A 27,856-nucleotide genomic window follows, 5' to 3' on the forward strand; every position below is an offset into this window, starting at 1 on the left:
TCTCTCTCCCTCCCCGCGTCGCTCTCACGTGAGCTGCTGCTCTGCTTCGAGCCGCTCACTCTCCCTCATTATAAAGTAGCTAAAAAATATATTTTGTTCCAGCAATGTTCCAGCATTGTTGCGTTAGGTATTTGTTTAATTTTCCCCTTTATGTTGATGATCAGGACTTGTTAGTGGTAGTTTTGTAATAACTGCACTGTGATTTTAATTTTGTGATTTTTCAGGGATTTTCTCCCCTTAACATCAAGGATGCCAATTTGTTTAAGTTTTAACCCCTACTCCTAGCTTCACCCAATAAACATGTACAGTATGAACTGAGATACCGTACCTCTCCACTGCCGCTGTGGGTCCTTGCCTGCAGGTCCTCCAGCTCTTTCTGTACCTGCCACACTCTGTCCCCCATCTCCACCTCTCGACTCTGCCGGGAAGAACAGGACAACCACGGCCCAGTCATTTCCTTTCTTAGAAAATACAGTAGCTCTGTACTCAAAAAGTACAGTAATTTCAAATAACTTTCCCCTATTATTTTAGTGTATTTCTACGTATTTTTCTATGTTTTTTGCCTGCACTTTTTTTCCATTTATTTATTTGATCAGCAAACAAACATTTCAGCTAAAAGCCTTCAGTGTGTGTTTCATCTCTGTATAGTCTGATATCACAACTGCACAGTATTGTCAGTCAGTCAAATACCAAGTGCTACTCTACTTAAGGCCTTCCTACTTTCATTGTCTGGAGACAGTGATGAATGAGAGAAGACAGCTTTTATTGTAGTTTACTTAACTGAGCAGAGCAGACTATCCCTCTATAGTAATTTAGTCTAGTTTCAAATGTAAATCACTTAACATACTGTCAGAAGGTACGCACACACACACACACACACACACACACACACACACACACACACACACACACACACACACACACACACACACACACACACACACACACACACACACACACACACACACACACACACACACACACACACACACACACACACACACACACACACAGTCTAGTAGTCTTTAATGTAAATCATTCAGCAGACACTACAGCCAGAAGGTATCTGTCATTTAGCTTAGTTCTCTGGGGGACTGATTGAAGGGAGGAGGTTCCATGTCAGTAATAGTTTCCTGATGATGGGTGGAGTACATGTCCTTTTCTAATAAAGCTCAAAGTTGAAAAATATGTCAGGAACTGATAGGAGTGTCTGGATGTCACGTTCTGTCCATCGTTCGTATGTGTTTTCCTTGTTTTAGTGTTGGTCAGGACGTGAGCTAGGTGGGCATTCTATGTTGTGTGTCTGGTTTGTCTATTTCTATGTTTGGCCTGATATGGTTCTCAATCAGAGGCAGGTGTTAGTCATTGTCTCTGATTGGGAACCATATTTAGGTCGCCTGTTTTGTGTTGGGTTATGTGGGTGATTGTCTCTGTGTTTGCACCAGATAGGACTGTTTAGGTTTTCACTTGTTTTGTATAGTCTGTTCATGTATAGTCATCTTTATTAGAAACATGAATAACCACCACGCTGCATTTTGGTCCGCCTCTCTTTCCCCAGAAGAAAACCCTTACACTGGACTAGTGACCAGTATCACAATACTATTCGAATCACAGCGTGGAAACAAAACACAAGTGGACTAATTATTCTGAGGAAAACAGACCCAATGTTGGACCAGTAAATCCTACTTGTAAACTACTTTCTAAAAGCAAACCAGTCAGTCTGTAATGATAAATGTCAATTCATATAACCCTTTACGTTAAAATGGCATTCTACCCATGTAGTTACACAGTAATAGCTGTAGTAATATATTTGTAGTTTCATTGGAACTGCTATGATTTACATATTGATAGAGTTTAGCAGTAGAGGTTATTACAAGTGCGAGAGACACATTCATGTGCTATTCATTCATACAGTTCTGTACCTGCAGGACCTGCTCATATCGATGGACTGTTCTGTTTAAGTCCTCATCTTTCTGGGCGATCACCTTCTGCAGCTGATTGGTCTCTTCCCGATGGTTGTCCATAAGCTCCACCTCCACGCTCTGGGCCTTCCCTGATTGGAAGAGAAGAGAGGAGGAGGAAGAGTGCTGATATAGGATCAGTTTGGCCTTTTAGGTTACACCGAATATGATTAAATGGACAGACCTGATCCTAGATCAGATTCAGTACTCAGACAGCTTTTGAATACGGGCCAAGAAACAAAGCACGTAGTAGACCTTGAAGTTCACATATTACAAAGCAGTCACTTACTTCCGTTTTGGAATGCAGTGTTAATGACTGGACCACAGTGAAAACATATGGTGATTCTTTCAGACAGAGACAGTTTCCTAATTCAATCATCTCCCAACTCCGTTTCACCCCTATTGTTCTGTCTAAAAAGTCACTCATATTTAAAACTCATTTCATTTTCTCTATTGGAAACACTTCAAATGAATACTACAAGGACCAATTACACATGAATTTATGTGGATTCCATGACAAATGATCAAAAAGTGAAGAATTTGCATTGGTGAAGTTTGAGAGTATGGTTAGACTATAAACTAACACCGTAAACCATTTTAGTCACACAAAACAAATACATTTTAGTCACACAAAACAAATTAATTTATAACATATAATGACTTCATATATGCATATTCATTTCGGTGTTTTGGGCATTGACAGTCTAGTAACATAAGTAGTAAGACGCACTTCCGAAAAACTTGAGGTGCTAACTAACTGAACTGTAGAAAAGGAAAGCTGCGACTTTCTAAATATTTATAAGTTTCAATGGTAATACCTGCCAGTGTCTTATCATGCAATGGCTTGTCAGAAAACTCTGATTCCCTCTCACCAATGGTCTCCTTCAGTGCAGCAGTCATCTCCTGTTCTTTCAAAGCCATCTGTGTGTTGAACTCCCTCATCAGCTGCTTCAGGGACGAGTTCTGCTTCATCTCCAGATCCTCGACCTCAAGCCTGTTCAATGGGGAGAGAAAATGTCAAATACAGTATGGATTGAGAAAGAAAAAATAGGAAGTACCAAAAAGGATGAATAGAAATGGCAACGAAAGCATTTATTTTCTGACCTCAACTGACTACTTTAAATCACTAACTCTAAAACACTTGTGACTGCTGATGTAAAAAGGGCTTTATAAATAATTGTGTTTGTTTGTTTGATTGACTGCACTAACCATTAGGTCAAACTTACTTGAGCTTCTTCTCATTCTCTTGGGCCAACTCTTTCTTCACATACTCCAGATCCTGCTCGTGCTCCCTCCTTAGGGAACGCAAGTCTTTCTGTAGATTCTGCTTCTCTTGCACTGCCTCTGCCAGCTTATTCTGCAGGGACGACAGAGATTCAGCATCCCCATATTCCTGCGTCAGAGAGTGGTTCTCCGTCTCTTTGCCTGCTGTGAGACTCTTGGTTTGCTCTGCAGTGCAATGCTCCACGACCTCCACTGCATTCATACCCTGTTTTTCTAAGCTAGCCAATTCTGTCTTTTGCTGTTCGATCAGTGCAGTCTTCTCAAGCAGATCATCCTTCAGGCAGCTTATTTCAGCCAGAAAGTTACCTTTTTCCACCTCCACTTCCTTAAGCTTAATCTTAATCTCCTCAAGCCTTGAGAGGGTCTCATTTGCTTTGGTCTCTTCCTGGTTCAAAATATCTCTCTGAAGTGACAATAGCTTTTCCTCGTACATGTTCTTCAAACTCTCCAATAAGCTCTCTTTCTCAAGTCTCTCGACGTTCTGTACTTGCTCAATATGTTTTTCTTGTTCTTCCTTCAGCTTGGCTAGGGCTTCCTCCTGGTTTGAAATGTCTTTCTGAAGTAATGATAGCTTTTCCTCGTAAATGTCCTTCAAACTCTGTAAAGAGCTCTCTTTTTCCAGTCTTTCATCACTACGCACTTGCTCAATGCGTTTCTCCTGCTCTTCCGTCATCTTGGCCATGGCTTCCTCAAGGGAATTTTCTTTCTCCTCCAGGGTTTCCACCTGCTGCTTCTTTCTCACTTCATCGATCTTGGCCTCTTCCAACTGTGTTTGAAGGTCTTTGATTGTTTTTCCCTTCTCCTCAAGTTGTGAGGTCAACTGTTTCCGAATCTGGCTGATTTTCTGCTCAGCTTTCTTCTTCAGCTCGGTCACTTTCCCAGCATTGTCTTTTGACAACCTCTCTTCAGCCGCCTTCAGACTCTCCTCTTTGCTCTTGAGAATCTCAGCCTTCGTCTTCTCAACGGCTTCCCTTTGCCACTCCAGCTCTTGTTTCAAAGTTTGGTTCTCCCTCTCCAGGGACTGCAGTTTCTCATCTGTAGCCTGGACTAGATTTACATTCTGGGTTCTGAACTGCTCCTGGGTCTGTTGTAGATGCTCTGTGAGCTCTCGCTTCTCACACTCCCTGATAATGTGCTGCTGCTTCAGGTCAGCAGTTAGCTGCTCACTCTCTTTCGTCCTGAGGACCAACTGCTCCTCCAGCTCACTAAGCCGGCTGTTGCAGCTCTCCACTTGCAAAGAAAGGGCACTGACTTTCTGCTCCTTTTCACTCAAGGCTTGGTCCATCTCCGACTTGCTGACGGACTGACTGTCAATGCTGGCCGTCAGTCTCTGTAAGGCCTCGTTCTTCTCAGAGATCTGTTTCTCCATATCCTCAAGTCTGGTCTGCAGAGATTTGACAGTATTGTGGTTCTGAGAGAACTTGGACTCTGCTTTCGTCTTGAACTCAGTGAGGTTGTTCCTGAGGGTGTCGGCTTGCTCCACTGCAGATTTCTTCTCTTTCTCTAGTCTGTCAATGATCTCCTCCATTTTGCAAACAAGCCTTTGTCTCTCCTCCTTGTGCTGCTGATCAAGCAGTGATATGGCTTCATCCTTCCTCATATGGCTACCTGATAACTGGGTCTTCAAGTCATTTATGATACTCTCCAAGTTGCTGATATGCACAACGTTTGATTTGACATTCTCTGAGATGGTTCGGTTTTCCTCACTGAGCTGTTCAATGCAAATTACTTTTTCTGAGAGAGCTTGAGCGTGATTCTCAGCATCCCTCTGCAGAGACTCCCTCTCAGCAGTTAAGGCTTTGATATCATCTTTGTGTACATTTAGCTGAACAGTCATTTGCTCTAGTGAACTGCATAGGTTGTTATTCTCCTCTGTCCTCTGATGGAGTTGCTCCTCCAAAGTGCGTATCCTGTCAACCTTGGTAAGGATAACGTTTTTAAGATGTGCTACCTTCTTCTGATTACCCAGAACCCTCTCTTTCAACTCTCTCACTCTGCTCTCGACTCGCTCAGAGAGTTCCTTCGTACCACCTTCGATGCTGGCCTCAATTTCTCTGCAGTAACGCATCAGTTCGTTGCTAATCCCAGTGAACTGCTTCTGCAGTTCTTTTTCCTTGACTTCCAATTGAAGAGAATGCTGTTCAAGCCTCCTCTGAACGGCCTCCCCTTCTTCACCCTTAGAAGCCTCAAGAGCTTGAAGCTGCGTCTCGGTGTCTACAAACCTCTCAGACAGAGCCTTGATCGTCTCTCTTGCCTTCTCCTCAGTCTTGCTCACCTGATCCTGGAAGGAGTTCCTCTCATTCAGAGCCGTGTTTAGATTCCTCTCTATCACCTCTACTTGCTCTTTGAAAATTGCCTCAGATTGAGATAAACTCTCCATCTTGACTGCCGCTTCCTTAAGCTCGGCTTGCAGTTTCTGCACAGTGGTCTGTCTCATCACCAACTCCTCCTTCATGTTCTTCACTTCCTGCACAACTTGCTCTTTTTCTTCTTTGGCCTTTCCAAGCTGCTGGGTGACCTCCTCCAATTCCTGTACCTTCTCCTGTAGTATTTGTGTGTGTTTCTCCTGTATTTCCTCTTCCTGTTGTCCCAGCTTTCCCTGCCAATGATGCTCAATATTTTCCTTCTCTTGCTTATGGACTTCACACATCTTCTCTAGTTCTTCCTTGTGGTTGGCCTCAAGCTGGGACATTGCACTGCTCAGGCCTTCTGAACTTGTCTGAGACTCCAGGACTTTCTCTTTACCTTGCTGTTCCTTCTGCAATAGCTCTGACTCCTTCTTTGCCAGCTCCTTTTTTGAAGATTCCTCAAGTTCCTGAAGCTTCTTCTTGAATTTCTCCTGCATCTCTTTGTTCTTTGTTTTAAATTTCTCCATCTTCGCTTCCTGTGATTTCAACTTGGCTTCCATGTCGGTCTTAATGTTTTCTACCTTCTCACGAGCAGCCTTCTGGTCCTCTAGCTGTTTCTTTAGTTGCTTTTCTTCCTCTTGCTTAGTGTTCAGTTCATCAGTGTAAGATGTATCCTGTTCAGAGAGCTGCTTCTTAGCCTGTTGCAACTGCTTCTCTAGCTCTTCAAGCTCCTGTACCTTTTGTTGAAGAGATTCCTCTTTCTGTTGGCAGTCACTTCGAGTTGTCACCAGTTTTTGCTCTAAATCTATCAACTGACTCTTGCACTGTGAGAGTTCATCTCTGATCTTACGGAGTTGGGCATTAGATTTCTCAAGGCCCTTCTTTTCGGATTGGGCCTGCTTTAAACTCTTCCTAAGCTCCTCTAATTCTTTAACCTTGGCATTCCGGTCTTGAAGAACCATCTCTGATTCTTCATTCAGTCTTTTCTCACAGACAAGGTGAGCCTCAAGCTCCTTCTCTTTCTCCTTCAGCACCAGCATCAACTTGTTGAGTTCTTCTTTTAGCGTCTTTTCCATCCCTCCCAGGGACTGCACATGCTGCAGTTTGATCTCCTCAATATCCACACTGTGCTTGGTCAACACCTCCTGTAGTCTCTGCTCCAGCTCCTGCCTGGATGACCCACCAGCGGTTTCAACTGCATCCAGTCTCTCCTCGAGAACCTGCTTGCTCCTCAACACCTCCTGGAGCTCAGAGGAAAGGGCTTCCAACTCAGTTTGTTTTACATCAAGCTTCTCCATTGTCTTCTGGTTCATGTCCTCTACATGGGACTGCAACTGGGCCTCTTTCTCCTTCAAGATGGTCTCCACTTCAGTTCTGTGCTTTGCCCTGAACTCCTCCATGGCAGCGTTGTGTTGGGCTAAGGCCTCCTGGTGCAGCTCTACCTTGTGCTTCTCCAGCTCCTCACGGTGCTTCTCCTCTAGTGCAGTCACCTCCTCCTCGTGTTTTCTCCTCAGCTCCTCCATCTGAGTGGAGAGATCATCTGATGACGGAACTGACCCAGGTTGGGAGTACCTTTCCAGAGAGCTCTCCAGTTCCAGAATTCTCTGTAATGAGATGTGTATTTATTGTATGTTTGCCATAGAATCAACCAACAATGTAAAGCTTCTAGATACATTAGACTATATTATTTGCTGTAGAATCAACAATGTGCAGCATATTTGAATAGAGTAGCTAAACGGCAAAAGATTCTAATTCCAAATATCAATAATGCATTAGTCTTCATGTATTAACTACCCGAGGACTTACAGTTCTGGTGGTCTCCAGCTCCAGAAGTATTTCCTTAGCATTGGTCTCTGCCTCGGTCTCTATGGCAGCCTTCTGCAGCTCTGCATCTTCCAGGGCAAGGGCAGACTGCTGCTCCAACTCCTTGGCAGCCTGGGCCAGCTCCTCTTGACACCGCTCCTAAACCAAACACACAATTCACGTTGAAATCTGCCATATGTAACAAATACATTGGATATCTTACTCAGGACTCTCACAATAAAACAGCAATAGAAACAGCAAGACAGTGCCGGAGAAATATTCACATAATATACGTAAACATGTAGCTCAAACAGCTCAAAACTATAGCCGAGTTTGTTTTGCAGTATGTGTAGAGGACAAAATACAGTATTAAAAGATACGAACTTACCACGGCCTGGTTGACTCGAGCGGTGAGCTCCTGTTCTTTACTGGCCAGTGCTTCACTATGTAGCTTCTCCATCTCTGCCATCTTCTCCTCTGAGGATTTCTACAACACAAATAGCAACACAATATTACACCTTCAAGTGATTGCAATGGATGGGTAAATACAGGTAGTCCTTCGTGGCTCAGTTGGTAAGAGCATGCTGCTGACTATATATGTAGTTATTCAGGGAATTTAGGTCAGAATACAGCGTATGTGTAGACACACCTCCGCCACACCTTTATATCTTAGATCTCCACCCAAACGAATAGCATGCTATTCTCATGCTTAATTTCAAGTCCAGAATACACACAGAGAGAAAAGTGCATAAAAAGGTAATTATGTTTCATTTATGTGCGCTTAACTCTGTTCGTAATCGGCCCCTTAGTAAATTTACAGGGATTGAAATGGAATTGCAGCCAACCCTGGTCTTGGTACTGGGTGAGTAGTGATTGTGTACTACTGTATGAGTACTGCATAAGTACTGAGTGAGTTTTTCATTAGTATTTTGATGTACAGTAGATGCCCCTCACCTTCATGATGGTTACCACCTCCTGCTTGACCCTGGTGAGCTCCTGCTGCAGACTCCTCCTCTCCTCTTCCCCGACCTGCACTACCTCCTTCACCTGTTCCTCCAGCTGGAGTTGCAGCAGCCTCCGTGCCTCCTCAGCCCTCTGGGCCATGGTCAGAGCCTTCTCTAGCTCCTCAAACCCTGGGGGAAGGTGCAAACACACATCGTTGGTTAGATATTGTACAACTTACCCATTGCTAAAGACGAAGAAGAGATCCACTGACCTGCTTTCTCAGACTTCTCTTTCTGCTCCTGCAGTTCCTCTCTCTGGGCGGCAGCCATCTTGCTTCTGGAGCGGAGCTGGGCGATCTCCTCCTCCTTCATCTCCAGAGTCTCATGCATCTGACGCTTTGTCTCTGCTATGACCATGCCCTGAAGGTACAGCCATGATTGGATTGAATTTATTTTTACTTTCAGAATAAAATAATACATGCTGATATGTGTATGTGATCCCAGAGGATAGCACATTAATGAGCACACTTACACTACATGTCCAAAAGTATGTCGAACACCTCATTCCAAATGAGTTGGTCCCCCCTTTGCTGCTATAACAGCCTCCACACTTCTAGGAAGGCTTTCCACTAGATGTTGGGACATTGCTGTGGGGATTTGCTTCCATTCAGCCACAAGACCATTAGTGATGTCAGGCACTGATATTGGGTGATTAGGTCTGGCTCGCAGTCGGCCAGACCTCTCAAAAGTGTTCGATGGAGTTGAGGTCAGGGCTCTGTGCAGGCAAGTTAAGTTCTTCAACACTGATTTCAACAAACCATTTCTGTATGGACCTCGCATTGGTCACGTGAGCATTGTAATGCTGAAACTGGAAAGGGCATTCCCCAAACTGTTGCCACAAAGTTGGAAGCACAGAATCATCTAGAATGCCATTGTACTGTATGCTGTAGCATTAAGATTTCCCTTCACTGGAACTAACGGACCAAGCACAAACCATGAAAAACAGCCCCAGACCATTATTCCTCCTCCACCAAACTTTACAGTTGGCACTACGCATTGGGGCAGGTAGCGTTCTCCCGGCATCCGCCAAACCCAGATTTGTCCGTATGACTAGCAGATGGTGAAGCGGAATTCATCATTCCAGAGAACCCATTTCCACAGCTCCAGAGTCCAATGGCGGAGAGCTATGCATCACTAAAGCCGACGCTTGGCATTGCGAATGGTGATCTTAGGCTTGTGTGAGGCTGCTCAGCCATGGAAACCCATTTCACGAAGCTCCCGACGAACAGTTCTTGTGCTGACGTTGCTTCCAGAGGCAGTTTGGAACTCGGTAGTGAGTGTTGCAACTGAGGACAGACAATTTTTACGCACCACGCACTTCAGCACTCGGTGATCCCCTTCTGTGAGCTTCTGTGGCCTACCACTTGTTGTTGCTCCTAGACGTTCCCACTTCACATTAACAGCCCTTACCGTTGACCGGGGAAGCTCTAGCAGGGCAGAAATTTGACAAACTGACTTGTTGGAAAGGTGGCATCCTATGACAGTGCCACGATGAATGTCACTGAGCTCTTCAGTAAGGACATTCTACTGCCAATGTTTGTCTATTTTTTTTTTTATTTTACCTTTATTTAACCAGGCAAGTCAGTTAAGAACAAATTCTTATTTTCAATGATGGCCTAGGAACAGTGGGTTAACTGCCTGTTCAGGGGCAGAACGACAGATTTGTACCATGTCAGCTCAGGGGTTTGAACTTGCAACCTTCCGGTTACTAGTCCAACACTCTAACCACTAGGCTACCCTGCCGTCTATGGAGATTGCATGGCTGTGTGCTCGATTTTATACACCTGTCAGCAACGGGTGTGGCTGAAATAGCAGAATCAACTAATTGGAAGGGGTGTCCACATACTTTTGCTTGCTTGCTTGCATATATATATATATATATATATATTTCCAAATAGGTCCTCAATTATTTTATTTTTTATCTGCACTGTTATGATTGTCTCCTATGTAGTATGTCTTAATCAAACCCAAGGCCCCTAAATTGTTTCCAACAATTATGCTGTGCCTCTAACCCTAACCCATATTCATCAGTGTGACCTCACAAGTCACAGTCTCCACACACACACACACATCTCTTGCAGAGCCAGAGGATAATGGTCAAGCGCAACAATCGTGGATAGAGTGTTTATGTCATCTCTGCACTCAGGGGCATAGCACAAACATGTCTATATTTCACACATTCACACTAAGCAGGAGTGCGGAAGACATTTTAGGGGCACTCAACATTAGGACCAGAATGGTGGAGGCTGGTGGAAGAAGGGAGCAATCGATGAATGGGGTAATTGTAATGGCTGGAATGAAAGGTATACAACACTTCAAACAGCGGGTATCCATGTGTTGTTTTAGGATTCCATTCTTGCCAATACGATGAGCCTGATTTGAAGTGTCACCAGCCTCCAGTGACTCAGAAGCTTAAAAGGGAGCTTCAATCAAGATACATGACCAACCTTAAAAAGGAAAGTTAACTGACGGTTTCAGCTTATTATCTATGGTGATGTTGTTTTAATCAAATAGTTTTTATGTTTGTGAGCAAGGTCCAGAATCTCCTGGCTAGCATTAGAAGCCCTCTTCACTCACCTTGTCCTGCTCCAGCTGTTCAATAAGGTTCTTAGCATCACGCAGCTGGGTGATGAGCTTGGTCTTCTCTGTGGTGTGCAGCTCCTGTAGTTCAGACAAGACAAACGGAAGGAAATATATATTTTTAAATGGGTTAATGTGCAAGGTATCAAAGCAACAGTGAAGGCACTGAGAACAGACAGACAGAAGGAGAGATCAGATAATATATATATTGAAGGTTGAAGGTGCTATTTGGGTAAAGATAAATGGACCATCTTTGAAAGTAAAAGATGGATTCATCTGCAAGTTATCAAAAGGAACAGGAGCACCGCTGTAGTAAAGGAACAGGAGCACCGCTGTAGTAAAGGAACAGGAGCACCGCTGTAGTAAAGGAACAGGAGCACCGCTCTAGTAAAGGAACAGGAGCACCGCTCTAGTAAAGGAACAGGAGCACCGCTCTAGTAAAGGAACAGGAGCACCGCTGTAGTAAAGGAACAGGAGCACCGCTCTAGTAAAGGAACAGGAGCACCGCTCTAGTAAAGGAACAGGAGCACCGCTCTAGTAAAGGAACAGGAGCACCGCTCTAGTAAAGGAACAGGAGCACCGCTCTAGTAAAGGAACAGGAGCACCGCTCTAGTAAAGGAACAGGAGCACCGCTCTAGTAAAGGAACAGGAGCACCGCTCTAGTAAAGGAACAGGAGCACCGCTCTAGTAAAGGAACAGGAGCACCGCTCTAGTAAAGGAACAGGAGCACCGCTCTAGTAAAGGAACAGGAGCACCGCTCTAGTAAAGGAACAGGAGCACCGCTCTAGTAAAGGAACAGGAGCACCGCTCTAGTAAAGGAACAGGAGCACCGCTCTAGTAAAGGAACAGGAGCACCGCTCTAGTAAAGGAACAGGAGCACCGCTCTAGTAAAGGAACAGGAGCACCGCTCTAGTAAAGGAACAGGAGCACCGCTCTAGTAAAGGAACAGGAGCACCGCTCTAGTAAAGGAACAGGAGCACCGCTGTAGTAAAGGAACAGGAGCACCGCTGTAGTAAAGGAACAGGAGCACCGCTGTAGTAAAGGAACAGGAGCACCGCTGTAGTAAAGGAACAGGAGCACCGCTCTAGTAAAGGAACAGGAGCACCGCTGTAGTAAAGGAACAGGAGCACCGCTGTAGTAAAGGAACAGGAGCACCGCTGTAGTAAAGGAACAGGAGCACCGCTGAAGTAAAGGAACAGGAGCACCGCTGAAGTAAAGGAACAGGAGCACCGCTGAAGTAAAGGAACAGGAGCACCGCTGTAGTAAAGGAACAGGAGCACCGCTGTAGTAAAGGAACAGGAGCACCGCTGAAGTAAAGGAACAGGAGCACCGCTGAGCAGTAAAGGAACAGGAGCACCGCTGTAGTAAAGGAACAGGAGCACTAGTAAAGGAACAGGAGCACCGCTCTAGTAAAGGAACAGGAGCACCGCTGAAGTAAAGGAACAGGAGCACCGCTGTAGTAAAGGAACAGGAGCACCGCTGTAGTAAAGGAACAGGAGCACCGCTGTAGTAAAGGAACAGGAGCACCGCTGAAGTAAAGGAACAGGAGCACCGCTGAAGTAAAGGAACAGGAGCACCGCTGAAGTAAAGGAACAGGAGCACCGCTGTAGTAAAGGAACAGGAGCACCGCTCTAGTAAAGGAACAGGAGCACCGCTGTAGTAAAGGAACAGGAGCACCGCTCTAGTAAAGGAACAGGAGCACCGCTGTAGTAAAGGAACAGGAGCACCGCTGTAGTAAAGGAACAGGAGCACCGCTGTAGTAAAGGAACAGGAGCACCGCTGTAGTAAAGGAACAGGAGCACCGCTGTAGTAAAGGAACAGGAGCACCGCTGTAGTAAAGGAACAGGAGCACCGCTGTAGTAAAGGAACAGGAGCACCGCTGTAGTAAAGGAACAGGAGCACCGCTGTAGTAAAGGAACAGGAGCACCGCTGTAGTAAAGGAACAGGAGCACCGCTGTAGTAAAGGAACAGGAGCACCGCTGTAGTAAAGGAACAGGAGCACCGCTGTAGTAAAGGAACAGGAACAGGAACAGGAGCACCGCTGAAGTAAAGGAACAGGAGCACCGCTGTAGTAAAGGAACAGGAGCACCGCTGTAGTAAAGGAACAGGAGCACCGCTGTAGTGAACAGGAGCACCGCTGTAGAAAAGGAACAGGAGCACCGCTGTAGTAAAGGAACAGGAGCACCGCTGTAGTAAAGGAACAGGAGCACCGCTGTAGTAAAGGAACAGGAGCACCGCTGTAGTAAAGGAACAGGAGCACCGCTGTAGTAAAGGAACAGGAGCACCGCTGTAGTAAAGGAACAGGAGCACCGCTGTAGTAAAGGAACAGGAGCACCGCTGTAGTAAAGGAACAGGAGCACCGCTGTAGTAAATTAACAATGAATACAATACAAACAGCTCTCAGAACAGGCTACTTTCCTGGTTAAAAAAAAGTTAAATAAAACAAGGAAGTACCAAGCCAGGTTGCAAAATGTTTCTGCATGGCAGGCAGAGAGTCTCCCTACACCACCCATGAGGCCAGGCCACCACAGCCACAAGGCGGTTGTCAACAGAGGCCGCATACGAGGCCAACTAAACCAACACATAGACCAGGTTAGGTTAGCAGCAGTGGTCTGTAGTGTAGCTAGCACGTCACTATGAAACTACTGTGTGAGAACATACAATAAGGTAAATAAACATTTAACGCAAATACGAAACAGACCACACCGCCATATAAATACCAGATCCCAAAGGTGAAATGGTGGCCTGAGAGACAGCTGCTGTCTGTTTTACAGGGTATGGGGTGTGTGGATGAGCAAGCCCCTCCACGCAAGTTAGGTGAGCTGAGCGCCTGTTAACCTCTGGCTCTTTCTGTCACAGGAACAGCCCTGTTCTGAGACACTGGCCAGGTTCCCCACCCACACACACACACACACACACACACACACACACACACACACACACACACACACACACACACACACACACACACACACACACACACACACACACACACACACAGATACCACACACACACACACACACACACATTCTGCAACTCCACACACACCTCTGCCCATCACACTTAGATGCAGAGCTATTGTCTGTTATCACAGGCCTGTTCTGACACCCAGCACTCTCAGCCACTAGTGAATTTTTAAGTTTGTACGCTCTGGATAAGAGCGTCTGCTAAATGACTTAAATGTAAATGTAGTGAAAACGACAGACACCACAGCCAAACTAAACTATGTACTTATTATTCCACCAAAGAACAATGTTGTGCTATTAAACAGAATAAATGTCAAAGTTAGCTAAATGACATGACCTCGGTCAGCCACTGGGATGAGTCGTAAATAGCACCCTATTCCCTACATATGGCACCCATTTTCATACATTGTGTACTTTGGAGCTCTGTCTCGTTATGAGGGCCTCATGTGTGTGTGTCATTGAAATAGATAGTGAAGCCAGACCAGGCACATGATCACTAAACCATCAAGACTCCATTGGATGATTTATAAACAGTGTTGTGAAACATGGTGTTACTGTTCACACTATAGTGTTGATTTCTGTGGTTCAGAGTTCAGACACTCACTCTTCAGTCCCATATAATGAACTCCTTTCAAAACTTTAGTGTACTAAGTACAGGCTGCCATATGTGGAAAATGGTCTTCTAAAATGTGTATTCCAGGGTGAAGGGTAAGCTATCTTTCCAGAAAAGTTTATTAGAAGAGCCATGTGACCGTTTCTAAACAAAATGGCTAATTGTAACGGCCGGAATGGAATATTGATCATTTATGATTACGTGTTCCATACCGTTCCATTCCAGTCATGAAATACTATCACAATACATCATCTCCATTTCTCCCTCCACCAGCCTCCACTGACATTGATTAACACACCTTGGTTTTCTCCAGCTCTTGCAGTCTCTCCTGCAGCTGCTCCTGCAGAGTGTCATTCTCACTGGTCAGCTGGGCACTGCGCTCCTTGTGTGTCCTGAGCAGCTCCTTACACTTCTGGAGCAGATTCTCCTGGCGCGTCACCCTCTTCTGCAGCACCTCCATGCTTTTAGATGGGTCAGTGACACCCTCTGCTGTTTGGAAGAGGTAACACAGCTTAGTGAGAAAGGGACTCCCATGGAGAGATACATATTCTATTACATAGAAATACATACTGTACATATGTTCTAATCCTATCCCTATCCATAGTTTTCACTGGGTCAGCGCTGCCTTCTGCAGTTTAGATGAGGTAACGCGGCTCAGTCAGAAAAAGAGGAGCACTGAGGCGTTAAGGATAACTAGTCAGTTGTACCATTGAATGCATTCAACTGAAATGTGTCTTCCGCATTTAACAAAACCCCTCTGAATAAGAGGATTGGTGTTGTGGTTTTATGTGTTAAAGGGATAGTTCACCTACATTACACATTGGTTTCCTTACTCTGTAAGCAGTCTAGGGACAAGGTATGACAGCAATCCCTGCTTTGATTTAGTGTCCCTGGCACTGTTTCCACATGCTAATGTTTCAGCATTTGTGGCACAAATCCCATTTAAGTCATGGCACCAATATTTGCATTTGTCACACATCATGTTCAAAACATCTATAAGTCACTTTGTTGAGCTTTACAGTCTATTTGAGATACTTTCTGATGATTAAATAAAGGTTAAATAAAGTTAAATAAAGGTTAAATAAAATAAATAGAACGTGTGTAAAATGCTGGTGGGATTTGTGCAACGAACACTAAAACATTTGAATGTTTAAACAGTGCCAGGGAAACTACATCAAAGCAGGGACTGCTGTCATACCTTGTCCATAGACTGCTTACAGGGTAAGGAAACCAATGTGTCATTTTGTCATTTGGGTGATTAATCCCTTTAAATATACTCAATAAATGTGATAAAAGACAAATGGCTGTAAACATTTCAATATTACATTACTCAGACCTGGGTGAAAATAGTATTTGAAATCCAAACACTAAGTGTTTGGTTGAGCCTGCCTAGAGTGCCAGAGGTGTAGAGGGTTTGCACCTTAGGCACTATTCAATTGGTTACATTGCACCAGACAATACTATTTGAACCCAGGTCTGCTACTGTCCATCTACACATCATCATCTATCAGGGGTGGGAGTCAGCATAGTGTCTGTACTGTATAATACCTGCGTCTTTAAAGGGGCTCTGTGGGGAAGAGGTGGAGTCTGAAGCATCTTCAGCCTGGAGAGGATGTTCAACCTCAGGGGCCACAGCTCCACCAGGAACCCCCTTCAGATGTTTCTTCATCAGGGCAACCTGGCAGAGGAGGAGGGACCACACAGTCAAAACACAGAGCAACACAGGCTGAAGATGAGATATTATTCTACAGTCAAGATTATACTGACAGTGTTCAGCAGACACTCATTGAAACACATTTTATTTTAAATCAATTGTAGAAATGTTATCATTGTTCTTATACTTTGAGTATGTTGTTGTACAGATCAGTGGGGGCAAATCCCAACGTGATGCATTTTACATTGAACAAAAATGTAACAAAATGTGAAAATGGCACTGTATTGTATATAAACACCTGGGTCTGAAGCACAGTAATCATCTGGTCCTTCTCCTCCAGGGCAGCATCAAACTCCTCCTGAAGGTGCTTCTTAGCCTGCTGGTCCATGTGCAACTCCTGGGGAGAAACATTGTCATATAACACATTGCCTTAATACACACAGCTCTTGGTGAGGAATATAGTGTGTTTGTGATCGACTACACTGCAGTCGGACCACTCAGAATGACTGATTTACACCCTACTTCCCTAATAACTACTCACTATGAGACCCAGATTAGTAGTTCTGTGAATTGCCTTGCTCACACTGATCGCCTTATTATCACAATCCTGAACCAGTTCCTATACTTCCTACATGCAGGGCACACTGCACCATTTCAACCAGGGAAAGGTTTCTTTCCTACAAACACAGGTGAGAGTATCAGTGAATTACATCACACAAGTTCAAACAAGTCACCTGTGATGCCTTATCGTGTTCTGATAATGAAAATATGCTGTTTTCTCCACTCCCTACCGCTCCTTCTTTCCTTGTCTTAGCTAACCAACTGCTCATTCCTCTCTTTCCTTGTCTTAGCTTACCTACTGCTCATTCCAAGTCTTAGCTAACCAACTGCTCATTCCTCTCTTTCCAAGTCTTAGCTAACCTACTGCTCATTCCTCTCTTTCCAAGTCTTAGCTAACCTATTGCTCATTCCAAGTCTTAGCTAACCTACTGCTCATTCCTCTCTTTCCAAGTCTTAGCTAACCTACTGCTCATTCCTCTCTTTCCAAGTATTCGCTAACCTACTGCTCCTTCCTCTCTAAGTCTTAGCTGACCTACTGCTCATTCCACTCTTTCCTTGTCTTAGCTAACCTACTGCTCATTCCAAGTCATAGCTAACCTACTGCTCATTCCTCTCTTTCCTTGTCTTAGCTAACCTACTGCTCTTTCCAAGTCTTAGCTAACCAACTGCTCCTTCCTCTCTAAGTCTTCGCTAACCTACTGCTCATTCCTCTCTTACCAAGTCTTAGCTAACCAACTGCTCATTCCTCTCTTTCCAAGCCTTAGCTAACCTACTGCTCATTCCTCTCTTACCAAGTCTTAGCTAACCTACTGCTCATTCCTCTCTTTCTTAAGTCTTAGCTAACTTACTGCTCATTCCTCTCTTTCTAAGTCTTAGCTAACCTACTGCTCATTCCTCTCTTTCTAAGTTGTAGCTAACTTACTGCTCCTTCCTCAGCTTAGCTACTGCTACTTCCTCACTTTCCTTGTCTAAGCTGACCTACTGCTTCTTCCCCGGTTTAGCTAACCTACGGCTCCGTCCTCTCTTTCCTTGGCTTAGCTAACCTACTGCTCATTCCTCTCTTTCCAAGTCTTAGCTAACCTACTGCTCCTTCCTCAGCTTAGCTACTGCTACTTCCTCACTTTCCTTGTCTAAGCTGACCTACTGCTTCTTCCTCGGCTTAGCTAACCTACTGCTCAGTCCTCACTTTCCTTGGCTTAGCTAACCTACTGGCTCCTTCCTTGGCTTAGCTGACCTACTGCTCCTTCCTTGGCTTAGCTAACCTACTGCTCCTTCCTCAGTTTGTCTAAGCTGACCTACTGCTCCTTCTTTGGCTTAGCTGACCTACTGCTCCTTCCTTGGCTTAGCTAACCTACTGCTCCTTCCTTGGCTTAGCTAACCTACTGCTCCTTCCTTGGCTTAGCTAACCTACTGCTCCTTCCTTGGCTTAGCTAACCTACTGCTCCGTCCTCACTTTCCTTGGCTTAGCTAACCTACTGCTCCTTCCTCAGTTTGTCTAATCTGACCTAATGGCTCCTTCCTTGGCTTAGCTGACCTACTGCTCCTTCCTTGGCTTAGCTGACCTACTGCTCCTTCCTTGGCTTAGCTGACCTACTGCTCCTTCCTTGGCTTAGCTGACCTACTGCTCCTTCCTTGGCTTAGCTAACCTACTGCTCCTTCCTCAGTTTGTCTAAGCTGACCTACTGCTCCTTCCTTGGCTTAGCTAACCTACTGCTCCTTCCTTGGCTTAGCTGACCTACTGCTCCTTCCTTGGCTTAGCTGACCTACTGCTCCTTCCTTGGCTTAGCTAACCTACTGCTCCTTCCTTGGCTTAGCTAACCTACTGCTCCTTCCTTGGCTTAGCTAACCTACTGCTCCTTCCTTGGCTTAGCTAACCTACTGCTCCTTCCTTGGCTTAGCTAACCTACTGCTCTTGACGTCCTTCCTTTGGCTCAGCTCCTGTTTTTTGGGTCAGGACAGAAAGATTTCAGGACTTCCACACCTAATGCTGTGACTCAGTGGTTGCCTGCATCCTAAAAGTTTTTGAGTTCAGAGAGAGTAACGGGTCATAACAGAGTAAAATAAGACCCCGTAGACAGTACTTTGATAGGGATAGTAAGACAAAAATAGTACAGACATATACTGGTATTTAACAGAAACATATGGTGTTCATGGTCATACTCGTACCTCTCTCAACTCCCCTATCCTACGGAGAGCTTTGTCTTGACTCTGACTGAGAATGGCCTGAGGAGATAAGCAGAAAAGACTTCAGCATTCAGTGAGTGTGGATAAAAGCGTTCCTCCATCCTCCCAATAGTACAGAGCATCACTATAGGTAATCTGGTGTTGAGGTGGTTTATGAAAATCACCTGGGTCTTCTCCTTATCTCTCTGGACTGTTCTGTAGGTAGTGACCAACTGTAGAGACAGACACACACAGAGAGAGAAGGAGAATGGTTAGAAAGGTAAATCAAATATAGCTGTACACACAGATATCCAGTATATCCAGAAAGTATTCAGACCCCTTGACTTCCACATTGTTATATTACAGCCTTATTTTGAAAATTGATTGAATCGTTTCCCCCCTCATCAATCTACACACAATCCTCCATAGTGACAAAGCAAAAACAAGTTCTTTGAAATTGTTGCACACATTTTTTAACACACACTACTGTTCAAAAGTTGTGTCACTTAGAAATATCATTGTTTTTGAAAGCACATTTTTTGTCCATTAAAATAACATCAAATTGATCAGAAATACAGTGTAGACATTGTTAATGTTGTAAATGACAATCCACTGGATGTCATAAGGTGAATGCACCAATTTGTAAGTCGCTCTGGATAAGAGCGTCTGCTAAATGACTTAAATGTAAATGTATGTAATGAAACGGCAGATTTTTAAAGGAATATCTACATAGGCGTCCATAGGCGTGTGTTCCAATGGCACATTGTGTTAGCTAATCCAAGTTTATCATTTTAAAAGGCTAATTGATCATTAGAAAACCCTTTTGCAATTATGTGAGCACAGCTGAAAACTGTTGTCCTGATTAAAGAAGCAATAAAACTGTCCTTCTTTAGACTAGTTGAGTATCAGGAGCATCAGCATTTGTGAGTTCGATTACAGGCTCAAAATGGCCAGAAACAAAGAACTTTCTTCTGAAACTCGACCGTCTATTCTTGTTCTGAGAAATGAAGGCTATTCCATGTGAGAAATTGCCAAGAAACTTAAGATCTCGTACAACACTGTAATCAATGGAAACATCATGCATCGGAGATCAATTTCGAGTCTCATAGCAAAGGGTCTGAATACTTATGCAAGTAAGGTATTTCTGTGTTTTATTTTTAATACATTTGCAAACATTTCTTAAAACCGGTTTTCGCTTTGTCATGATAGGGTAGTGTGTAGATCGATGAGGATTTTTATTTTTTATTTCATACATTTTGGAATAAGGCATGTAACAAAATGTGTAAAAAGTCAAAGGATCTGAATACTTTCCAAATGCACTGTATGCATATCAGGCCAACTCCATACTCTGGTCATCTGAATTTGAGACCAACTGGATGAGCGAGAGAAGACTGATCATAGTGACTTGTACATCCCATAGAGGTGTATTGTAGATATACAGCAGGCCACCTCCCTGTTTTAGCCATTCGGAATGACTTGCTGAACTGGTCATTTTACCTGATAATTATTTAGTGATTACACTGAATTCTTTTGACACTGATTTCCACAAGCCTCACTAAAGGATGTACCATGCAGTACCACTGCTGTAGTGTCTCATGACCCCACCTCTGAGTATTTCCCTCTGTAGTTCCCCAGGCTCTTCTCCACCCTGTGTAGCCGATGGATCAGCTGTTCTTTAGACAGGGCCGGCAGGGATTCAGGGCTACCATAAGACTCCTCTGCCTCGCTCTCGATGTCTGATGGAGGGTCGTAGGCTGAGGTGGCAGAGGGGGAGGCCAGGGGCTCATTCTCCCCCAAGGGGGTGAGGGAGTTGAGAGAGGGGCTGCGGTTCAGGCTCTCTTTAGACGGGGAACGGAAGAGGCCCTCGGCCCGGCTGGCACCGCGGAGGAGGAGAGACTCCACAGAGGGGACGCGGAGCTGTAGCTTCTGGGCAAACGACTGGGGCTCTTCTCTCTGTATGAGGATGGATAGGAGAGTGTATTACTTTAAGTTATTCATTTCCAGATGGCAGTCAACTATATTGAACTGAAACACATGGATATGAATGTGTGTTTCCACATGCATGGGTTAAAGATAATCAACTAAACCACTCCTTTTGTTAGGCCTAGACTCTATCCAAATGGCACATTTATCAGAATGCATCTTCCTCTGCAGCTGATTAGGCCTAATTGGCATAGCATCTTAACTTGTATTCTTAGTTGCTTTATGACCTCTTCAGGACACATCAATAACCACATTTAAATGGAAACAGAAAAGCCAGAGAAAGGTGTTAGGAGAATGAGGTAACTTGCCTGAGGAGAAGCCCTCCCATCTCCATTGATGCTTCCTCTAGGTGATCCTGTGGCACTTCTCCTGCCACTCTATAGCAGGAGGCAGGAGAGAGAGGTTAGAACAACCTAGGTCCTGGTTTAACCAGGGCTGGGTCTGTAATGGAACACTATTTCCCTATATACTGTAGTGCAATACTTTTGACCACTACTTTTGACTATGGGCCCTGGTGACAAAGTGGTGCACTATATAGGGGCCATAGTGAATAGGGTGCAATTTCAGACGCAGCCCTGGTACCTGGATCTGTTAGTCTTCCATATGTCCCACACCCAGCCATCGTGCACAGTACCGCTACACCTTGATTACTCTGTATAGGATCAAGCAATATTAGCAGAGCCATCTAATATACATGGCTCTGAATATTAGTATTGCTTGGACAGGAGCAATGCAGGGACTTATGGGTACTGTAGTTGGGTACCCTCATGCAAAATTGGATTAAACAGAGGGGTTAAATTACAAGATAGAAGGCATCTCTACTGTACAACATACAGTAACAGAACAGATAGGAGTTCAAATAGATCTACAGCTAGTAGCCATTAAACTACAACTGGTAGCCATGAGGTCAAAACAAACAGTCAAACTTGATTAGAGGAGCCAGTAGATGAAGAGGTTGAAGGTCAAAGGTTTGGCATTGCTGTGGATCACTGCAGCAGGGTGTTATTGTAGGTTAACTAGAACATAGTAAAGACAGGTGTAGTAGTGTTGTTGTGAACATTAGCTGGGTAGCCTGGCTGGTTGGTTATAGAAAAGATCAGAGTTTGGTGCATCAGCCACCAAACAGAAGAAAATGGACTGAAAGAGGGAGGGGTTGCCTGAAATTGTCATCTTCAGTTTTAAAAAGGTTTTTAAATATTTTGCTACAGAACACGACCCAGTTTTTGGCCTACTTGTAAGCTTGTTAACAGTTTCCTCCCCTCCTTTGAGTAACATTGATACTAGATAAGAAAAGCAAGGGGTTTTCTGCAAGTGTGATCTTTAAATCTGACCAGTGATACCAGTCAAGGAGCTGTCTCAGTTACAAAGAAATGTTGAGAGCACACTTACACATGAAACAAACGTATTACAGACAGAGTTATACACCCATCGCAAAGTATCAAAAATATTAATCAATTATGATTCAACAAATGAAAACCTCTATACAAATGTATTATGGGAGTTTGAGGTTGCAATTTGAGACTGATGAGAAGGGACACATTTCACAATGTGTCTGGTTTGCTGTGAGGCTACAAAGCAGCAGGGTCTGCTTTGACTACAACAACAAGTCATTTCATTTGACTTTGAATCTGAGTGTGAGTGTTTGTAGGTCAAACCAATGCCCCCTAACCCTACCTTACAGGCAGACAAAGGGAAGAGCCCCAGAGTGGCTGAGTGAGATGCTCAGAGTAGTGGAAAACATGCCTGACTTGCTCTCAATCGATGAATTATACATGGCCTAATAATGTCTAGACACAACCCATCCCCACCCCTACAACCCAGACTGTGAAGGCTGCCTACAACTACACCCAAACAGTCATTCCAAGATGCTGTTTAGGTTAGGCTGTGTGTGCAGACAGGGCACACAAAGGAGGAAAACAGTACTGTCACTCACTGGATGTGAAGACTGGCAGTGGCATCATTAACCAGCAGCCTAGTTTTAGTTGTTGTACACAGTCTGTCAGGCCACTGGCCAAGGCATGATGACTAACCATACTGACAATGATGTTGGCAGATCTAAGGGGGCTGGATAGGTATAAGCAGTGTAGTGCTGAAGCAGGATGTACCAGGGCAGGTTTGTACGGGTTATCTTTAGCAGATGACAACAGTACTGGTATGGTGGTATTGTGTCAGACACTCAGTCAGGCTAGTGTACCAGCAACATGTGCCATAGTCTCTGTAGTTGTACACAATCTGGCAGGGCATATAAAGGGACATCTCGCCAAACAGAAGGATGCAGGCTGTGTTCCCTACATAGTGCACTATGTATTCCATTTGTTGGGAATAGGGTGCATCCCTGACATTCAGGACACATCGTATTTTCCCCTCTGCAGTTGTACCAAGCCAACAGATGACTAACGATACTGTGTCAACAGACAACTATGCCAGCCTGGCTTGGCATCCAGACACCATGTGGTGGAAAGCAGAGCTACACTGGTGCTGTGTTTCAATGTCAGAAGTAGAGGACGTCTGCAGTCTCTGCACTCAAACACAGAAAAAAAAACTAGGCTAACAGGAAAGCTGCTCGCCCAGAGAACGTCTGCAGTCTCTGCACTCAAACACAGATAAAAAACTAGGCTAACAGGAAAGCTGCTCGCCCAGAGAACGTCTGCAGTCTCTGCACTCAAACACAGTAAGAAATTAGGCTAATAGGTTAGCTACTAGAGGACTCCAAGAGGGCTAAGGACAGGTTAGGATGTCAGTGTGTTAAACTGAACAGCTCTCTGCAGTTATGAGGAACAAGTAGGCTGTGTGTTTATAAAAAGGCACATTTACCATTTACTTTCAAGTTAAATGTTTTGTACAAACACACATGGTCACACACAGACTACATTTATGGACTAATATTAGGACGTGATTCCAACTTAACATTGCTCAAAATAGTAACATATCTCTGAGTCAGTACCTATTATTTAAATAAATAGCCTATCATTTGCAATATCTGTTGATTCCACAGTTATAGTAAAACACATACTATATTATAGTCAGGTGAAGAGTGATGATATTTTGTTAAATGGTCCCGGGCCTTTCCCAATAATGCAGAAAGAAAGAAAATATAGAAAAATAAAACATGTAATAGACACAGAATGAGTAAAGATAACTTGTTAATTCTAGATGAGTGTGGTGACAGCCTCGAGAAGGATTAAGTCCATCTCTAAATGCAGATCATGTGTAAATCCTCCAGACAGACAGATGAGGCTAGCCAGCCCATTGTGCTCTGTTTTTCAACAGCAATCTAGCCTGTAGCCTAGTCTATCTGTGGGGTCAATTCCATTTCAATTCAGGAAGTCAATTGGAATGTCAACCCCAACCCTGCTGGCTAGCTAAATGTTTCAGGGGGGGGACAACTTGGTCTATTTTAAGAGCATGAGATTGAGACCAATGTATTGTGTGGTATTTTCCAATGGTATTTCAATAGATGAAGTGAGGAGGAATAGGAATGCATTATTCTAGTTCCCCCTGCATTATTCTAATTCCCCCTGCATTATTCTAGTTCCCCCTGCATTATTCTAGTTCCCCCTGCATTATTCTAATTCCCCCTGCATTATTCTAGTTCCCCCTGCATTATTCTAGTTCCCCCTGCAGTATTCTAGTTACCCCTGCAGTATTCTAGTTCCCCCTGCATTAATCTAGTTCCCCCTGCATTATTCTAGTTCCCCCTGCAGTATTCTAGTTACCCCTGCAGTATTCTAGTTACCCCTGCATTAATCTAGTTCCCCTGCATTAATCTAGTTCCCCTGCATTATTCTAGTTACCCCTGCATTATTCTAGTTCCCCCTGCATTATTCTAATTCCCCTGCATTATTCTAGTTCCCCCTGCATTATTCTAGTTCCCCTGCATTATTCTAATTCCCCTGCATTATTCTAGTTCCCCCTGCATTATTCTAGTTACCCCTGCAGTATTCTAGTTACCCCTGCAGTATTCTAGTTACCCCTGCAGTATTCTAGTTCCCCCTGCAGTATTCTAGTTACCCCTGCATTATTCTAGTTCCCCCTGCAGTATTCTAGTTACCCCTGCAGTATTCTAGTTACCCCTGCAGTATTCTAGTTCCCCCTGCAGTATTCTAGTTCCCCTGCATTAATCTAGTTCCCCTGCATTAATCTAGTTCCCCTGCATTAATCTAGTTCCCCTGCATTATTCTAGTTCCCCCTGCATTATTCTAGTTCCCCCTGCAGTATTCTAGTTCCCCCTGCATTAATCTAGTTCCCCCTGCAGTATTCTAGTTCCCAACACCAGCTTGGTTGTTTTGGTGTGCGATATTTTTTAATATAAATATGTCACTCAACACCAATCGGAAGGGTATTGTATTGTTGGATGGGCTGTTTGTTTGACCACTACCAATCAATTATATTGAGAAGGGTAAATATGTATAAAATTAAATAAAGGAACATCTTTCATGGATCTAGGAAAAGCTTCAACTATGCAAGCTAATTAGAGAAGGTCCGGAGGTGGATCGCATGACTATAAACTCTCCAAACAGAAGACGTTTGGGGTGAGAAGTGGGAACGAGGAAGGGAATAAAATCTATAGTTAACTATATAGGAGGTTGGTAGGGTTTCAGGGGCAAGCAACTATAAAGGATAACTAAAGACAAAGGGGAATCGGGATAACATCCTTTTCTGTCAAATCAGAGACAACTGAAAGAGAGACTATTGGATAACAACAAACTGGCATACTGAAGAAAGCACAACAAGCTTCTATCCCAACAGTCACATTTACAAACCAACAATCACTCCCAAGGGATTAGATGCAAGGTTAGGTGGTGGTGAGATGCCTTCAAGTTACGAACATCAAAGAAAACAGATAAGGAGGAGGAAAAGACAGAGAGAGCAGGGTGCAAGCAGTCTTCACTGGTTCTAAACAGCAGGCCAGCTCCTCTACCCTCTACCCAGGAGCGAGGAAAGGAAAACGAGAGGGGCAGGAAGAGGAGAGGAGGCAGGGGTGGGTGTGAGGGGGGCGAACCGAACTCACCGCACTGGCTACCTGAGCAACCTGAGCCTGAGGTGCTTTGGGGGGTGGCTTTGATTGGTCCAGAGCAAAGATAGTATACTCAGAGAGAAAGGCAGGTTCGGCTATCATCCCGGCCAGCACCTGACCCCAGGTCAAAGGTCAGTGTGTCAACGGGACGACAGATGAGGGGGGGGGGGGACAGAGAGCAATGAGAAAAACAACACCATGAGAGTGAGTGAAACAGCGCTGAGGAGAGTGTAGTCTCTGCCCAGATTCTCTGGAGAGACACTGGTCAGAGAGAGAAAACGAAAGTGAGAGAATCTGACAAAGAGACAGAGGAAAAACATAGAGAGAGCGAAAGACTGGTCAAAGAGAGACAGAGAGAAAGGAAAAATGGAAAGAACACCCAATCAACATTAGGGCGATGTGGTATTTACTGAATTTGACATCCTAGTATCTGTGTCCTCCATTGTGAAATAGCCTTTCATGAGATTGATAGAAAGGTAGGCCTAAATGTTAACATCTTATCTTTTAAACGAGGATGTCCAAGTCATCATTAAGCTAAAAAAATGTATGAGGCTAATTTGCCTACATTTTTGTGGGGCACAGAAACAGTGAAGTCAAAGGAGTAAAGGCTGGAGCTGACGGTGAGCTAGAGATGATTTGAATACGATGAGGAGGAAGAAGATGCCTCTAGGCTATCTGAAGCCATATAGTGGGGATGGCCGTCTTTCAGGGGAGATGATAAAGCCGGGTGCTGTCAAAGGGCTGGAAGCCTGAAACGTCTAGCCTACAATTCACTACCTCAGGCTGGATTTGGTTGGTGAATATCTTAGGCTTGAGTTGAGATTTAAAATGCGGAATCAATCAATTATTTGCTGAGGTAGCTTATTTCTTACAACGGATTTAGAAATGGATGTGTTGAAAATAAAGTTGTTTAGCCTATGATCTTTGGTAAAAATTGTTTTTGTCTTTTTAATCTGACGACGTGGATATGCCAAATTGGATTTACTGTACAAAACACTGTAAGTCAAAGTCCTAATATCAAAATGCTGTTGTATGTATTGCCATTCATTGAGATCCATCCACCTACACCTTAACTAAAGTTAAAAGTCTGTCAATAGATCAGCTCCACCAGCAGTCTTCAGGCGATGATTGACTGTAGCCTAATTGCTGCATAATGGCCTAGGCTACTTCTTCAGAGCAGTGTACCTGAGAACACGTCACTTCACTTGTTTAGGCTACATTCCAAAGTCAGAGGTCATTAGAAAATAAACTTGGCATGCCGACACATTGTGGTTCACCCATGGAATTAATTGAAGTACTATCCTAGACCTGAACAATAAAAAATAAAAAAAACAATTGGCTAGGACTTGAAGACAGTCAAAAAGGTTTAGCTTCTTTTCAATAGTGGAAATATTTCTTAACCCTATTAATTTGGTAATTTATTGGATAAAAACCTAGTTGTCAGGTCTAATAAGTGATGGTCCGCAATTTACTTAGTCCACAATTTGCACTAATTAGGCTAAATTGCCTCCATCCATGTTGGTCATGGTTTGTTTTAATCAGCTTTAAATCGATGCAGGGCTGAGACTTAAGGGATGATACTGGTTGAACAGCTTATCCTTTGGGTGAGGCTCCAGAAACTTTAAACCCTTGGATATGCATTAGGGCAGTTTTATGATGCAGCAGAGCATGGCGGCGTAGTCCTCTGGAAGCACTGCAGACATAGGCCTAAGTCAGGGCTCTTGAACTCAGGTCCTGGAGGGCCGAAACACTTCTGGTAGCAAACTGCACTCACCTGGGGCCTTATTTATCAATCATGCAAATGCACAAATCTGTGCATAAACCATATGTGGGATCATTTCCACGGAAAGTGAGATTTATCAATATGAACGTTTGCTTGAGAGTGTGTGTAAATTTAGACACAGCCATGCCAAGTGGT

At 44.1% G+C, this 27,856-nt stretch overlaps 1 protein-coding gene across 3 annotated transcripts in view; it reads right to left on the bottom strand.

The window, feature by feature from the left end:
- Nucleotides 1-27,856, bottom strand: part of golga4 (golgin A4) — a 65,700-nt gene that overhangs the window by 23,538 nt on the left and 14,306 nt on the right. Inside the window, exons 3-19 of one of the 3 annotated variants that reach the window (XM_046357368.1) lie at nt 25,933-26,052; nt 21,230-21,298; nt 20,544-20,891; nt 19,124-19,171; nt 18,942-18,998; nt 16,513-16,611; nt 16,109-16,238; nt 14,859-15,049; nt 10,978-11,061; nt 8,613-8,760; nt 8,351-8,529; nt 7,785-7,883; nt 7,400-7,555; nt 3,188-7,197; nt 2,834-2,955; nt 1,923-2,053; nt 329-418 (exon numbers count right to left, since the gene is read on the bottom strand). In XM_046357368.1, the coding sequence (XP_046213324.1) occupies nt 329-418; nt 1,923-2,053; nt 2,834-2,955; nt 3,188-7,197; nt 7,400-7,555; nt 7,785-7,883; nt 8,351-8,529; nt 8,613-8,760; nt 10,978-11,061; nt 14,859-15,049; nt 16,109-16,238; nt 16,513-16,611; nt 18,942-18,998; nt 19,124-19,171; nt 20,544-20,891; nt 21,230-21,298; nt 25,933-26,052 (6,081 nt within the window). Of the gene's footprint in view, nt 1-328; nt 419-1,922; nt 2,054-2,779; nt 2,956-3,187; nt 7,198-7,399; nt 7,556-7,784; nt 7,884-8,350; nt 8,530-8,612; nt 8,761-10,977; nt 11,062-14,858; nt 15,050-16,108; nt 16,239-16,512; nt 16,612-18,941; nt 18,999-19,123; nt 19,172-20,543; nt 20,892-21,229; nt 21,299-25,932; nt 26,053-27,856 lie in introns of all 3 variants that reach the window. The other 2 variants (XM_046357367.1, XM_046357369.1) reach the window with 2 other exon arrangements.

This window comes from Oncorhynchus gorbuscha, linkage group LG07, assembly GCF_021184085.1.
Source record: "Oncorhynchus gorbuscha isolate QuinsamMale2020 ecotype Even-year linkage group LG07, OgorEven_v1.0, whole genome shotgun sequence".
In the NCBI taxonomy this organism is placed as follows: Eukaryota; Metazoa; Chordata; class Actinopteri; order Salmoniformes; family Salmonidae; genus Oncorhynchus; species Oncorhynchus gorbuscha.